The 17,379-nt window shown below is 37.0% G+C and overlaps 1 protein-coding gene across 3 annotated transcripts in view; it reads left to right on the top strand.

Annotated features, from left to right (window-relative positions):
• Nucleotides 1-17,379, top strand: part of MAP3K20 (mitogen-activated protein kinase kinase kinase 20) — a 168,007-nt gene that overhangs the window by 111,469 nt on the left and 39,159 nt on the right. For 2 of the 3 annotated variants that reach the window (XM_069470849.1, XM_069470839.1), the window contains exons 10-11: nucleotides 3,576-3,682; nucleotides 11,537-11,672. In XM_069470849.1, the coding sequence (XP_069326950.1) occupies nucleotides 3,576-3,682; nucleotides 11,537-11,672 (243 nt within the window). Of the gene's footprint in view, nucleotides 1-3,575; nucleotides 3,683-11,536; nucleotides 11,673-15,279; nucleotides 15,922-17,379 lie in introns of those variants that run through there. The other variant, XM_069470858.1, reaches the window with a different exon arrangement.

The raw sequence follows: 17,379 nt of genomic DNA, 5'->3' as shown, positions 1-17,379 counted from the left end.
ACAGTTGGTGAGTGTGAGGACCATGCTAGTGAAACACAGAACTCATGTTGCTTCATACATAATGTTTCCCAGTGCATTATTCTTCACTAAGTGTAAAGTATAATAATGCACCCAACAAGGCAGGTAGGGACCCAGAGTTGTGAAGTCCGAACTCCATGGGCTCCTTCTTGGCTTGGCTTGGCTTGGTGTGGAAGGGTTCGTTGGAGGTTCTCCCTAGCTATGTGCATTTTGCCTTTGCTCTGAGAACCAGCAGCCTTAAGCTTTGCTTTCCTTCCTATTCTTCAAACTTCCTCCACCCTTTTAAAAAGTAGAGTCCTATATTTGCTTAGTATTATTTTTGTTAAAGAATTTAACATTTTTTAACTGTTAATATTTTTACTTAGGATTGTTATTCTTTCTACTAGTATTCTGTGACAAAGCTGCATGAGTTTTGAGTGGTCTGCCCTATCCCTGTTTAGGCCCTATTGTTTTTAGGGTGTGATTTTGCAGAATATGGGGATTTTTATTGCTGGCACTTTGCAATTAATCCAGTAGAAATTATAAGCAGGTATTTGCAAGCTTGCTTTAAACACTTATTTTATACTGTTAAAATGGTATCATACTATCCTTTCCATACTCTTTCTACCAGTTATATGTCCATTGTGACATGTAAGTAATTCTGGTGTATTTTTCTTTCTGATACTTAAAAAGAAGTTTTACCTGAAATTATTTGCATTGAATTAGATTATTGCAACTAGATCGCTATAATTGTAATCATATTTCAGTATGCAAAGCAGCTTTTGAATTTCATAATTGGAAACTCAGTATTACATTAATTAAAATTTTAAGAATATACATTGATGGTAAATTGATTAAATGATAGTATAAATATCTTACACAATAAGGACATTAAGTCCAATGTTGAAGCTATGAAGTTGGCATGTCTTTAACATGTAGTAGACTAACCTTTCTTTAGGACCAAAGGAATCTTGTGGTCCAGCCATGTGAAGTATAAAGAACGTTAAAGATTGATTTTTACTTTCTAAATTCATGACTTTTTTTCTGATAAAACAGCTACTATCCCCTGTATTTGAGTTAGTTGAACATCTGGCCGCAGCCCATGTTTCCAACTCTCACTGCTAATCCCTAGACACACCTTATGTACCTTCATTCTCGGGACATGCTCTCTTCGTTCTTTTCTTTGTCCCCTGAATACTTCATCACCAAGCCTTTCCTGGTTACTCTGTTTACCCCAGCCCAGGCTTAGTACCCCTTTTCCTAAACCACAGTCTGGGCTACTGCCTTACCTTGTACTATTGTATGTTGAAAATATCTTTTCTTCCTAAATGGATTGCAAGCTCTACAAGGGAACAGGGCTAGCTTTTATGTCTGTTTCCCTATTGTACTTTACATCAGATTAGTAGTTTAGTAGGCCCAATTTTATTGCCAGACCACAGTAAATGTCCTAAGAGGCACATTTTAGTTTTCTGGCTAGAAATATGTAGCAATTCAACCAGAAGTTGCTACCTGTCCTATGTACATATGTAGAACAATAGTTGGTTAAATTATTTTAATGTTTTTTTTCAGTCCTTAGACTTTAGAGTATTAACACCTAGATTAAAATATTCAGCTCAACTATAGAACTGGTGTTCTTTTGCAATGAGAACAGGGAGATGTATACAGCAGAAAGCTGGTATTAGATAAATGTCAGGTCATTCTCATGGCTTACACCAGGTGTTCAAAATATTTTATTGAAGAGAAGGAAGAAAAGAAAACTGGGTTCAAGTCCTAAAATGACATTTCTAAAATAAGGAAAAAATAATAGTTAAAGCCATGAGTTTGATAGGAAGTAACATCTTACCCTTATGTGATAAGAGATGTTGAAGAATTTAAGAGCAGAACTCTTGGTTCCATAACTTTCTTCCTTTGTGATGCTAGGCAGTTCATACTTTTCTGAGACTAGTTATCTTTACCTATAAATGAAGATAACAGATAAGGAAAAAATATTTAGAGATGCTTAATAAATGGTCCCAGTTGTGATTTTTTTAAATAAGCAAAGCCTATTTAATACCTAAAAGAACCTAAGCCCCTTCAGAGGAACTTATATAAGATCCTAGACCAAACGGTATATTCTGTAACCAGAATATACATAACATATTATTACCACAAAATTCTGCATTGCTGTTTCTTTTTAAATGTTCACTTTGATCATTTCTATCCAAGAGTAGATTCTCACTATAAAATTGAGATTTTTCTAGTATGCTTGTCATCCAGTTACAAAAGAAGCACACGTTGTTTCAGGAATGATTAAATGTAGGGGAAAATATTATTTTTTAAAAATTCATTAGCTCCTGCTGCTTCTTTTCCTTGCAAAATGAAAATTCTTTATGTATTATATAACTAGTTCCTGTACAAACAATTAAAATATTTTTCCTTTAAAACCTGACACATTGTGGGAGAAATTAAGATGAGAACAAAACTAAAGAAGATAAACAAAATATTTTTCAAGCTTCCTACTTCGGGCATTTTCGTCTTTGTTTATTATAAGGCTTAATGTACATCAGTAACATTTAGCTACTTATTCCCTCTTCTTAAAGCACACACACACGTGTGCACGTGCACTTGAAAGAGAACAGTGATGGCAGAACTCAGTAAGTATCCCAGTTTTAGATTTCTGAGAAGTGGAAAAATTCCTTTTCTTAATAATGTAAGAAGCACTCAAGTCTCAAGAGCAAGCCACCCCAACATTGTTCTTCTTGTTTTTTGTGCTGCTAAATTAAAATGCATGTTTTAATTGCTGCAACTATAATTTGTTCAGAAATGGTATAATTATGAGGCATGATGAAGAGAGAATGTGCATCATCCTTTTTATTATCTCTCTCTCCTTTTGTTTTAACCTTTTGTCTCAGCCTTGGCTAGAGCCTAAAGAGACAGACTAGTGTAGTTACTGCTAGCTCGGGAAATACCTTTAACCACTGCTCATTTCTGGTGAACAGCGCCTTACACTGTCCCAGCACTAGTTATAACATGAAATATTGAGAATAGTGACGTTATGATGACTTTCTTTTTCTGACTAACTTATCTGGGAAATTTTATTAGTTACAATGGATGAGGTAGACACTTTCCCCAACATTTTATTATAAACATTTTCAAACATACAGAAAAGTTGATAGAATTTTACAGTGAACACTAGCATACCCACCACACAGACTCTACCGTTAATTTTTACCAGCTTTATCACATAGGTAGATTTTTAAAGGACTTTTTCCTTTTAGGGGTCCCTAATCATAACTAAAAGAGATTATTAGTATTCTCTTTACCTAGAGAAAAACACTAATTTTCCCAATCTTAGGCCACACAATAGAAAAACAGTATCTGAATCTATCCTTATGAAGAATTAATTGAAAATAAAGAATACAGTTCTCTAAACCTGAGTGGTCTGATGGTTGTGAAATAACTAAATCAGGACATTGTATCATGTTTTATTTTATTACGGTGGATTGAGTTTATCACTGTGCTTGTGGCTATCTACATTTTCTCCTAAAGATCTCCTTTCTTAAGTCCCAACAAGTGATTACTTATTTTCTCTTCTGCAGAAACGGCCATCGTTCAAGCAAATCATTTCAATTCTGGAGTCTATGTCAAATGACACAAACCTTCCTGACCAGTGTAACTCATTCCTGCACAACAAGGCAGAGTGGAGGTGGGTAGCCCTGACACAAAGCCACAACTTCTGGCTTCGAAAGGCCATGACTAGTTTCACTGAAGAAGCGAATGAGAGGCCTTGATGACAGTCCTGATTTCTAAGCATAGCTTAGGGAAAAAAAAATATTTTTTAAAAGGATTTTGGAGGCCGGGCGCGGTGGCTCACACCTGTAATCCTAGCACTCTGGGAGGCCGAGGTGGGCGGATCGTTTGAGCTCAGGAGTTCGAGACCAGCCTGACCAAGAGTGAGACCCCACCTCTACTAAAAATAGAAAGAAATTATATGGACAGCTAAAAATATATATAGAAAAAATTAGCCGGGCATGGTGGCGCATGCCTGTAGTCCCAGCTACTCGGGAGGCTGAGACAGGAGGATCGCTTGAGCTCAGGAGTTTGAGGTTGCTGTGAGCTAGGCTGACGCCACGGCACTCACTCTAGCCTGGGCAACAGAGTGAGACTCTGTCTCAAAAAAAAAAAAAAAAAAGGATTTTGGAGATACAATATGTCCTTCATTTCATATTTAAGCAAAAAAGAATGTTTTTCTAAGCTTGTTGCCTTATGATATGTCTAAGTATTTGGAAAGAATATTGAAATCCTATCTTCTGAGACAAAAGATGGTTACCAGACATTTCTCTGTATACAGCTTCCTAACTCTTTGTTAGGAAGCTTTGGCTTCTGTCCAGTAAGAAATAAGAATGCTTGGCCGGGCGTGGTGGCTCATGCCTGTAATCCTAGCACTCTGGGAGGCTGAGGCGGAGGATTGCTTGAGGCTAGGAGTTCAAGACCAGCCTGAGCAAGAGCGAGACCACGTCTCTACTAAAAATAGAAAAATTAGCCAGCCCAGTGGCACGCACCTGTAGTCCCAGCTACTTGGGAGGCTGAGGCAGGAGGATCCCTTGAGCCCAGGAGTTTGAGGTTGCAGTGAGCTACAATGACACCACTGCACTCTAGCCCCCGGCAACAGAGCGAGACTCTGTCTCAAAAAAAAAAAAAAAAAAAAATGCTGTTTGCTTGAAATTTGCAGAGCATAGGCACTGCTAGTGAAGGGGGTAGGGAGACTATAACAACACTTTTAAAAGAAAACTTTGTTTGTTATAAATCCTATTAAAATTTATTAAGTGTAAAACAAACTTAGTAATAAGAGAATTGTATGAGTGGAAAAGTAAGCCCAGGATAAAACATTTTAGCCAGGTCACCTGCTGCATGAATATAAATAGCTTGTTTGGGAGCTGACATTATTCCTTCCCTGACTCAGCAGAGACTGTAAGTAACTTCATCGCCGTTCCCGATAGCCGTGGCGGTAACATGACGCCTTACGCCATCTGCTGATGCCAAATGAATACTGCATGCACTTTGAAAATGAACTGAGTTGTTTACTTCCATTATTAGACATTTCTTTGGGCTTTCTGTTTGATTGGTGTTTTACAATAACCTGATTTACTTTTATTCCTTTGAAATATCTATCTAGGGCCAGTGAGTTAAATGAATTTTTATTTAAGGACACAAAAGTAATACTGTGAGCTCACGTCTAGGTATGAGGGACTTTTTTCTTAACAAAGCATGTAAGTAATATTCATTTTGTACAGTAAGAGATCAGTATACACCTAATCAGATCACAGCCTTTACAATCCATATATGAGTTCCCAATACTCTTAAGACAAAGACGAAAATATTTAAGAAGGCTCCTAAGACTCTCTGTACTCTGGCCTCAGCAGCCCCATCTTAAGAACATCATTCTGCCCCTTAATTTCTGGCTTTTAATCCCTCAACAGATGCTTATTTCTCCCTTATTCAGGGTCTTTGCAAATGCAATTTCTTCTCTTTAAAACTTATCCCAGTTCAGCTGCACACACCACCTCTGCCACCCACACCCCACCTTAGCTGCTACTTGCCATTCAGATAGCAGCTGAACAGTGTCTTCGGGGAAGTGTTTCCCAACCCCAGGCCAGATCGGGTTCCACTGTATGTGCTCTGGGAGCATCTCCTTCATAGCCTTTACTGCTATTGGAATTAATTCTGCAGTTATTCAGTGTGTGTCTCACGGGCTAAAATGTAAGAGGGACCGACAATCACTTCTGTTGATCACTGTACCCACGGCATCTAGAGTATACCTTGAACACAGCATTTGCTCAATAAATACGGGGGAAGGAAGGAAGAAAATACCATAGTGGTAATAATATAAAAAGACATTCTGATATTAAAACAATATACATATGTAGGTTAATTTGCCATGACAAAAGTGCTATTTGTATTCGTTCATTCACCATTCATTTGGTGAACTTCTGCTGGTGTGAAAACGACTCGGTGCTGTTCTAGGTTTGGGTGTAGCGCAGAGCACAGCAGTCTGGATGCACATGGAGCTCTCCAGCAGGAGTGTCCAATATTAAACCGTTAAATATAAATACACAAAAAACTTCCTCATTACTATTTTGATAGGTATATGACAGAAGTACTAAATGTATAATGTAGAGCATGTAACTATGAAATCTGATCTAGTCTGAGGACATAATAAAAGGATTCCTAGAGGAAATGCTATTTGATCTATTATCCAAGGGATTAGTAAGATCTCAATGCTAATATTAATACCTTTGAGATAGGGAGTCTTTTAAAGTATATCAACAAAATCAGAAAGCAGGTAGAAGGTTGGTTAAATTTTCTACATGAAAATTTAAAACCTCCATTTGGCCAAAAGTAATTACCCATCATAAATAAATTTCCGAGACAAATGACATACTGTTATAACTTTTCCCCCTATACGATAGATCAACAGCTCTCAAACTTTGTGGTCTCAGGACTCCATTACACTCTTAACAATTATTGAGGGCACCAAAAAACTTTTGTTTACATGAGTTATATCTGTCGATATTTACCACATTCAAAATCAGAACAGAGGAAAAATTTGAATATGTATTTATGCATTTAAATAACAATAATAAATCCTGCTTCTGCATTCAGCCGTCTCACCATCAACATGTCCTGAAGCCTCTGGAAGACTCTGTACATTTGTGAGAGAACGACAGCAGAATAGGCAAATCCTGTATTAGTGCCATTCTGAAAAACAATTTAACCTGAAGAATCCTTTAAAAAGGTCTCATGGGTCTCTAGGTTACATGTTGAATACTGCTGTGATAGAGCTTCTGTCTTTAAAATAGTATTTTAATTAAAATATCCTACTAAAGACATGAAAAGTCATGAAAGAAGAAATCAAATGGCTAAAAAACGTAAGAAAAATATTCAGTCTTACTTAGCAGTCAAATAAGTATAAGGGAGCAAAATTAATTTATCAGATTGGCAAAAATATACATTATGAAAATATCCAAAGCTATAGGCTTTCTCATATGTTCCTGGTGGGAAAATACTACCTTTATGGATGAGTTTGGCAGTATGGATCAGATGCTCTGAAAATGTTCATATTCTTTTTCCTAGAAATTCTACCACTACCAGTTCATTCCTAAGAAAATAAATGGGAAAGCTGCGCAAGACTGTATGGACACTTGCTCAGCAAAGCATCGTTTAAAAATCTAAAACTAGAGGTGGCATAAAGTGCAATGAAAGGGAAATGGCTTTAAAAAATGCTGTCTGCATACACAGAATGATGTGGAGCCATTTAGATAACATAGATCTGATAATGATTTAAAAATAGAGACTACAGTGTAGTTTCTTTAGAATGACCCATTTTTTATAAAATATATATTTATGTGTATATGTACATAGACAAAGAAAAGTATCATAAAGTATTATCACTGGGTAATGGGATTATGGAAGAGTGTTTTCTATTTGTATATCTTTATTTTCTACTTTTTCTCCATTAAGCCTGGATTAGTTGAATGATAAATTTAATTTTTAAAATGCTCTAAGATGAAAAATGAGGAGAATGGGGGGAAAAGAGGTAAAATAGATTGATATATTTTAGTAAAAGGCGTACAGTAAACCCCGGTTTGAGAAGCAGCAGAGCTGTTTTAACTGAACTTGGCAATTGGTTAAAAACATGGGGAATAATTATATTAATTATAATAATAATAAACACAGTTGTCATTTATTAGGTTCTTACCAGATGCCTGTACTTCATTTGGATTATCTTTTTTAATCCCCATAGCAACCCTAAATTATATCACAGATGCAAAAACTGAGGCCTAGGCGTGTTGGGTAGCTTGCCCGAGATCATACAGTGCTGAGACGGAGCCAGCAGTGGAGCCCAGGTGGTCTGTAACGCGGGGCTGCTCCTGCACACGTGCTGTGCAGTGCTCTTGCTGGACCTGTGGCCACTGCCGTGCTGTCTCCTCATTGGCATGCAACATACACTTGACTGGACTCCTTTTTGGCCAAGAGAAATATTACAAAGCATGATTGTTTCAGGTTATCATTAAGGCAAAAAGAATGTCTAACCCAATATGCAAAGTGCTAAAAAGAATATGTTTTTCTTAGATAATCTGGATATTCCAAAGGACAACACTACTGCTTTTCTTTCTCCCAACTTTTGTCTGGTGTCTGAAACCATGTGACTAGTGTTTTTTCGTAAATTAGAGTCACAGTGAAGTCTGACTCCAATACTGCTGTGATGTTTCTGGCAAATGATTGTTTTCTGGTAGAGCTTCCTCCACACATCAGCCAGATGGAACTTGTATTTTTAGAAAACTGAATAATTATTCTGAAAATTCTTTTTAAAACTAAATTATTAAAAACCACAGAAACTATGTTATTTCCTTTGACCTAATAAGTAATAGGAAAGAATTCTAGTGTCGGGCCCATCCTTGTTCCTCAGAACTTCAGCTTGTTTCTCTTCCTGTTGACTTATGAGCAGCAATGACAGTGAGCATTAAGAACAGAAAATGTATCATCCCGTTAGTCATGTTTTCAATTTTCATCAGCCCATGTGACTGCCTGCAGACCTGTGGCACTCTGCACCGAGTGAGCTGTGCAGTGTTGCAATGAGCTTTCAGAGCTGTGTCCCTTGGCAGAGTGCTTCTTTGCTTGTTTTTCCTCGGTGACCAAGTACTCTCACCATGACATGCCTTCTTAAAAACAAAAAAGCAGAGATGAAAAAATGTAATCTTTGCAATCTGGATGTTAGTGCAAATCGTGAAATACATAACACTAAATTTAACACATATATTTATCATGTAATATATATGCTGTATCACTCTTTTTACCAATTGACCTTTTCTTTCAAAGTAAGTTTTTGTGTAACGAAAGAATTACAGTTCATTGCCTGTTTTTGGCATATGGAAAATTTATAATAGTTGAAATTGAGCCTGTTGGATTTGGTTTAAGAGAAAATCATAATTTTCATCAACTAAGACACTTAAACTATATTTTTAGAATAGGAAGGTTATATAAATTCATTAACAGATGCATTTGACACAAAACAATGCACCAGCAAAAACTGCTAGGGCAGCGGCTGGTTGAGTTTGTGTCGTCTGCAGGTCGGGTTACATCTCTCATATAACCTCGCGCTCTATTTCAGGTCCCGGGGTCGGAGTCGGGGGAGCAGTGTTGGGAAGCGGGGCCTGAGGAGACAATTTTGAAGATTTCCTCACTGCTCGCTTCTGTGCCACAGCTTTCAGCTTATTTAACTGTTGCTCTGTTTTCCAGAAGGGCTCACAATTGCAGTGGGCTCCCAGGGCTGGAACTTGAGATGAATCCTTGGCTTAAATTACAAATGAAATAGAAGGTGTTGACCATTTACCCTGATCAAAAAGAAGAGCAGTGAGATCAGTCTTGCTGGCAGGAGCGCGGGGACTGGGTTGGCAGGAGCGCTGTGTGGACCACAGCCCAGGCTGCTACCAGCTGGCCCGTGGGCCTGCCCAGCTCTGCTGCCTCCTTGTCACCTCTGACTCTCAGTGGCTGAAGATGGCTCGCTCTTTCCTTTTCTGTGACAAAAGTTTACCCTAAGGTTGTTTTTCCCCCTCAATCCTTCATTGAAAGATAAAAGCAAACATTTTTTGTTTATGTGAATTGGTGTATTTTTATCAGATAAAATTGGATAAATTTTATCTGATAAAATTGGAATTTTATGACAGTCATGATCCTGAAAGATAGCTGATTGAGTGCCTTTCTTTAGGGACTGTAATGTGACTTTACCTATGTCTTTTAATGATTTTTCAAATGGCGCCAGTAAAAGGGACAGAGTGCTGCTATTTGTGGGCAGTGCAGCAGATGCTTTTTATGTTAATTGCGACCTCCCGTGCGCTGAGGTGCTGTTCAGACAAGCAGGGAAGTGAAGTGTTGGGCCCAAATCTAGACCCACCTCCAGAGCTGTTCCCTGAATTGGGTTTTACCAGTTAATGGCCAGAACCTTTTTGTTTTCATTCATTTAGTTCTCATATGTAAGAGCACTGGAATAAGCTGTTCACTTATTCTGATTTTCCCCAGAAAGAAAAAGGCAGATTTTGATCACATGTATTCATTAACTTAGATCTGGGGGCTTCTACCTTCTGTGCTCAAGGTGTGAACCGTGATTATGCAGTTGTAACGCAGGTTTGTCTCGGGGGCACCTCGAAGCAGCTGCTCGCAGCACTAAGCAACTATTCTACAGCAGTTACCTATTTCCAGGCCCTTCCTTCTTCCAAATTATTCTCTCTGGTGCCTTCTCTAGCCTTGACTTCCTTCTCCCTCTCTCTCATTCTCTCATTAGTGATACTCAACAGACTCTTGAGAAACTCAAGGGAAAGAACTTCCAGTTCTCAGAGCATAAATTTAGACTTAAACATTGTGACAGCCCTGAAGGAAAAAAAGTTTGTGCAGAGCCACGTCAGCTGTTTCGATTGCTGTGCAGGACAGGTTTCTACAACAGGGCATGTTGTTCCCAGTGGTGAGGTCGGTTGGCCTATAGAGACTAAGGAGAGAACTTCCTTTAAAAATTATTAATATTAGAGTTAAAAAGAACCTCGGAGTTAATCTAACCCAGGTTTTCCTATACTTGCCTGATTGTAAAAATTACTTGGGTCTTTTATTAAATAAGGAAACTTTTAGGCCCCACCCAGCCCTACTAAATCATGAGCTTCAAGAAAGGGTCCTAGGAATCTGTATTTTGTTGGTTTTTTGGTTCATTTGGTGGTGGTGTTTTGTTTTTTTGTTTTTTTTTTTTAATAAGCAGCCTAGGTAAATCTTAGGATCGAGCAAGTTAGGGAGCCCTAACGTAATATAACCACCACTACCAAGGAAACTGAGTCAGGTTAATCAATTGGTTGCTTGGATTATTCAGCCAATGAGGAGGCTAAAGTATCATCTCAACCACTCACTGATGGTGTGATATTGATCTTCTAACCTGAGTATCATTTTCCTATCTATAATGTTATATGAGATTAATACCTGTTTCTTGGGGCTGTTATGGGAATAAGATGAAATAATACATAATAGTGCTTTGTAAAGAGCTAGATGACTGTAAGTATTTATTACATGCTGAACCAGGACACGAGCTCCACAGCTTACGCTGTACCCCAGTGGCACTTCAGTATTTTGTTGAAATATTTTGAGCTTATTTTTCCACCTAGAAACTACCTGTTGATTTTTAAGAATATGAAAGATTCCTTCTTCTCTTGTAGTTTCCTGGTTGATTTAAAAGCACAAGTGTTAGCCTTTTACTTTAATGAGCATTCTGATGCACCACTAAGCAGTTTGATATCTCTTAAGCTGGAGCTGGGTGTGGTGACTCACACCTGTAGTCCCAGCTACTCGGGAGGCTGAGGCAGGAGGACTGATTGAGCCCAGGCGTTCCAGGCTGCAGTGAGCTGCGATCACCCCACTGCACTCCAGTCTGGGCTACAGAGCGAGACCCTATCTATTTTTTTTTTTTTAATTGAGTGATATCTCTTAAGTAAAGTGGAGACTTACATCAGTTATCCCTGTACAGGTGTGAGATCGAGGCAACTCTTGAGAGGCTAAAGAAACTAGAGCGTGATCTCAGCTTTAAAGAGCAAGAACTTAAAGAACGAGAAAGACGTTTAAAGATGTGGGAGCAAAAGCTGACAGAGCAGTCCAACACCCCGGTGAGTACCCTGCCCCTCGCCATCCTGCCGAGTAGCAGCTCGTAGGGAGCACTGAGCACGGCGACATGGCGCCTCTTCCCCCCCCCACTGCCACCTTTTCACGGCCCGCCTTGCGCCTGCGTGTCCAAGGGCTGCATTTGTTATCCAGGAGTGTTCATATCCCATTTCAATTAACAAATGCCAGAAATTTAAATGAAAAGCTTATCCCATTTTTTGGCTGTTTCCTTAAGAACTGTTTTTCTGTCAGTGTGTTGGTATATTAGTATAACAAAAATAAAATCCGATGTATTTTCACACCATCTGTTAGATCCCCAGAACGTGCACCTCAATGCTGGTTAACTCTTTATGGTCCATCAGTAACTAATAAATGCAACACCAAGGCAACTAACGGACTAAGAAAGTCTTCAGTGCATCAGAACTTAACCACGTTGTCCTTCTAAAATAGAGCTAACCTGACGACAAGCATTAATGTTCCTTACGCAGTTTAGTGTTGTGATCATGGGCAGCAAAAGATTGGAAAAAGACTTCTGTCTCCAGTATTTACCACACCTAGGAAGTATCTTGTTTTCTCCCAAGTCTTATATTTAGAGGAATATAAAAATTCTTCTTAACAATTTAACTATTTATACACACCTTGAGCTTACATGCTGACATGATACATTAAAGTCTAATCAAATTTCAGCATTATTCCCTCTTTTAAATGACATACCATTTTCAGGAATTAAGTATAAATGTATAATTGGCTTTTCCAGAGTTTTTAATGGGCAATATTTGTTCATTTAAAATCATAAGTAATGGCAGGTTAAAAGTAAACTTATATATTTTAAATTCATTTTTGATAGTTGCTATGGCAATTGTATTTTAAAAAATACTTAAATGCCCTTCATTTTGTGATCTTCAAGAAACTGTCCTATTTTTTAAAGTCTTAATCTCCATTAAGCAGCAATGCCCAATTGCAAAGTATTTCCCAATGTCTAAAAGAATAAAATAGCTTGTCTCCTTTTCCAACGTGTGTGGAGAAGCAACATGATATCCAAAAAAAGGAAAATACAATGAAGTTAAATGTTTATTATCAAATTTAACTTTTTCAAAAATGACTTCAGTGATCCAGAGAATTCCAGAATAACAATGGCATTGCCATACATGAGACTGTCATGGAACATTAAAATGGTATAAGTTCCATGAATTTAATGTGGCTGTTGAGAAAGACGACCAAGCAAGTTTCCTGTTCTGCTTGACTTGGTGCCATCAGGCAGACTGGGAAGCATCACCCTAGGAGTCTGCAGAAGAGCCCCACTTATCCCTGAGCTGATGGGGCAGGAGCCAGAATGTGACCTTGTCCCCATAGCATAGCTTCTGAAGTCTAGGTGGTTTTTCTGGGTTGTTTTGTTTTGTTTTGTTTTTTAAATGCATTGAAATCTTAAGCAATAAAGCACTGCATGGCTTGACTCTTTCTATAATTAGTAGTGTAAGAAAAAAACTTTAAACTACCTATTAGAGTATGCTTTAGAACCTTTCTTTAGTTTATTGGCATCAGTTTTTCTAAGAAATTTTGGGCTGCTTTGCACACATTATTGCTATTAGTAACATAGTTGTGTAATAAATAATAAAACACTCTGAGTGCTCTGTAGGTTGTATGCTTACATTTTTAACTCCAGAAAACTTTCTTCACTGTAAAGGAACTGACTGCTCTGAGAGCCGCCATCTAACAATGGACAGTGTACAGCACAAGCTGAATGAGACTTTCTTCCTTTTTTTCCTTATGAGGAATAAGTTTTCTTTCTTTACAGTACTTGCTTTTAATGTCTCCCTTGCTTAGAGCTGGTATTTCTGAAGGAAGGAAAGTTTATGCTCAGATATTTTATAAGTAGGTGTTTTCTTTTATCCTCACATCAGTTTTTATTTGACTTTAACTGAGATTTCTGAGAGAAAGATAAAACAAACCTTTTAAAAAGGAAGTAGCTGGAGGTTTAGGTTTTCTGTGTGTGGCCTCATCTTAATTATAGAAGTTTAACATTTATGTAACTTCATAAAAAATTATATTATTGAATTAATTTCAAGGACACTATTTTCTTTCCTAAAACTAAAGCATTAATCGGGAAGATGAATTCTTTATGTATAAACATGGAAATGTTTATTTTTTAATTATAGGGTAAGCTTGAGGTAAGAATTTTACTTCTTTGAAGAATACAGGCTTATTTAAGAGACATTTGTTGAGATCTTTTGAGTCCAACCTAATGTGAAGAAGCACCCCTGAAATAATAAAACCCAGTAAGCAAAAAAGAGTTCCTGAGAGTGTCTAACAATGGAAAACAAATTTGAAAAGGTAACAAGTTTGACTGCAGGGAAAATAATCTCCTGTTTCCAATATCTAAGGATCTAAAGCAGTTTTTTCTTCCATAGAACTGGTACTTTTTGGTTGAATTATATGAAGTTAAAATTATTATTGAACTAACAACTCCAAGAGTCTTTTACAATAGAGTGAGGTGCTTTTTTAAAACTCAGCCTCAACTTCCATTTAAAAATTAGGAATTGGTCGTAAATATTAAGTGCCTTTACACCCAGAATATAAGGTCACCCTAGAGTTATATTATTTGTACATTGCTTATCATAAACTTACCTATATTTAAACCACACCAAAAATACAAGCCTTAATTTGCTTGTTTCTCAAAAGAAGAGGCAGTAACATTTTTCATATTCTAACAGTTTTGCCCCTGAAATGAATATGACCAAACATTATGAGACTAGGTTAGCTGCTCAAAGTATTTACATAAGATAGGAAATAAATGTCAGTAACTACTGTGAGAAGAAATCTTAGGAAAAAAGTTCTGTTAAAAGAAGGAAACTTGAATATTAGAGAATATAGGAAGATAACAATAAATTAATACTGCTTTCTTTTCTTCCCAGTTTTCACATGTTTATGTAGTTGTGTATAACTGAAATGTAAGAGGCCATCTAGAATTTGTTGACAAATGAATTGTTTAATAATTTGAATAAATAGTATTAAATCAGATCTGGCTGTAATAAATAATAAACAGAAGCAAGTGTATTTTAAACTCATTTTTATGTATAGTCAGACTACTAGTCTAGCTAAAAAGGTAGTTAACAACCCAAATTTCCCTAGGACTGTATTGACTGCCAAACTGTTTTTGTGCTTCCTCTGAGCTTTTCTTCTTTGGTACATGGTTTCTTAATTTTTTATTTGAGATTTAATCTCTATTTAATTTCCTTTTTGTAATGTAATGGTTAACTAAATGTTTCTGTGTGAAAGTGAAATTGGGGGATAATTAAGAGATATCCTAAAAACTATTTTGTTTTAAGCAAAATGAGGGCTTAAAACTTGCAACTTCCTTTCCATTTGAAATTTGGCTTGCTGTGGTGCTTTGCAAACTTTGGATTGTGATTTATTCTGTCGTTCATAAATTATGGCAAATATGCTGGAGCCAAATCTGCCATTAAATAAATTCTCACATAATTCCCTATTCATTTATTTCACTAATCATTTACCTCCTGTGTGGTACCAGCTAATTTTGTGGTGTCTATTTTCCTTATTTAAAATTGGTCCTAATTTCTCTTTTTACTTCTGTCCTTTCTTCCCTTTTGATAGCTTCTCTTGCCTCTTGCTGCAAGAATGTCTGAGGAGTCTTACTTTGAATCTAAAACAGAGGAGTCAAACAGTGCAGAGATGTCATGTCAGATCACAGCAACAAGTAATGGGGAGGGCCATGGCATGAACCCAAGTCTGCAGGCCATGATGCTGATGGGCTTTGGGGATATCTTCTCAATGAACAAACCAGGAGCTGTGATGCATTCTGGGATGCAGATAAACATGCAAGCCAAGCAGAATTCTTCCAAAACCACATCTAAGAGAAGGGGGAAGAAAGTCAACATGGCCCTGGGGTTCAGTGATTTTGACTTGTCAGAAGGTGACGATGATGATGATGATGACGGTGAGGAGGAGGATAATGACATGGAGAGTAATAGTGAATGAAAGCAGAAAGCAAAGTAATAAAATTGAAAATGTGTGCAAAAACAAAAGTAACTTGTTATTTCAGTCTGTACAAAAACCAGTAAGGAGGCAGAAAACCAAGCACTGCAGTTTTAGGCCAATCACATTTTACAAGACAGTAATTTCTTTATCAACTTTACTTTTGATTTATTTTGCTTACAGAAAAATGGGAGAAAAATTAAGCCAAAAAAGTATATTTACAAATCAGCAAATGTGGTGCCTGATTATAGAAATTTGTGATTCTATATACAATATAGTATTTTTTAACTAATGACATTCTGGCTTTTTCTTTTTTATAGTTTGTATTTGACTTTATTTCATTTCCTTTATTCAATTGGTTAAGAAAACTTACATTTTGAATAAGCATTCTTAATTCCTAACTCTTCTTTGACAGTTGATTCTTCTGCAACATACATTTGTTTTCCTTATGGCAATACATTGTAATGTCAGAAATGAGTGATTTGACTGCAAAATTCAACCACAAAAATAGTGAGATGAAAGAAAATTATAACAAAATGCTCTTCAGAAATACCTAAATGCTGAGAATTTTTAATACTAAATAGCACAACTACTCAAAGTAAAACCTGAAGTGTGTTCTCAGCAGTGTATTTGAAGGAGAAATATTCTAATTTGAAACCAACAGCAGATGTTGCAGGCTTTCATACCAGTGCTGGCCCTGGAAACTTCTTAACAATAACACACAGTCATTTAAGACTTCACTTGTACTTTATACAAAGAGAAAGATACGGTATTAAAGGGACACTTCCAGGCATGTGAGTGCTGGGGACGTGCCTGCCCTGTACTTCCAGTAAGGGGTTTGCATTGGTTGGTTGGTTGGTTGTGTTCCAGAAGGGCATAATAATCCTGGATTCTAAATATATATGTAGATATTTTAAGGAGGAAATTAAATATTACTAAAGCAATAGTAAAGATAAGTTACCCTCACATAGGCAAAAGCACAGGCTGAAAGGTCGTTTCTCTGTCGAATCTAGCCTTCCTGAGTTGCCTTTTCGTTTAAACCATGCTCAGTGATGCTGATGTTTTCGAGAAGTATTTGATAAATACAGGTACTGCTCTGAAAACCTGGGTAGCCAGAGATACTCTCAGAATGTTGCCACATGTCTGTCAAAGCTTGTTTAAGTTATATAAAACACTTACATAAAGAAAGGCTAAAGAACAAAGACTTTTTTTTCAGTCTAAATTAGAAAACGGTGTTATTGATTTGCCTATTAAACTAAAATACTTTTGGTGGTTCTTTTTATGGACATTTTAAGAAGGATATCATCACAGATATTATCTAATACTATTCCTAACTATATTTGATCATAAAAAGCCTCTTGGAATTTGAAGCATGACATGCTTCTAATCCCCATTGCAAGCTGAAAAATACCACAAAATGATCAGTATGTTGTGCCAGCTTTATTTGGAGAGAAATAACTGATGGGATGTTCTGGGCATGAGGTGGAAATCAGTCTATATAGCATAGTGATCAAGAGGGATCTGGAGTCTGATCATGATTTGGAACCCTGGGCCTACGTGCTCTACATCTTGGGCAAATTATTTAATCCCTGTGTGTCTGTTTGCTCATCTTTAATACAGGAATAGTAACAGTACCTAATTGAAAGGATTATTGTGAGGATTAAAAGAAATAATATATGTAAAGCACTTAACACAGTACCGAGCCCCATGGTAAGTGGC

This window comes from Eulemur rufifrons, chromosome 1 (genome assembly GCF_041146395.1).
Source record: "Eulemur rufifrons isolate Redbay chromosome 1, OSU_ERuf_1, whole genome shotgun sequence".
In the NCBI taxonomy this organism is placed as follows: Eukaryota; Metazoa; Chordata; class Mammalia; order Primates; family Lemuridae; genus Eulemur; species Eulemur rufifrons.
The sequence above is the reverse complement of the archived record's forward strand: the minus strand, read 5'-3'. Positions and strand labels throughout refer to the sequence as shown.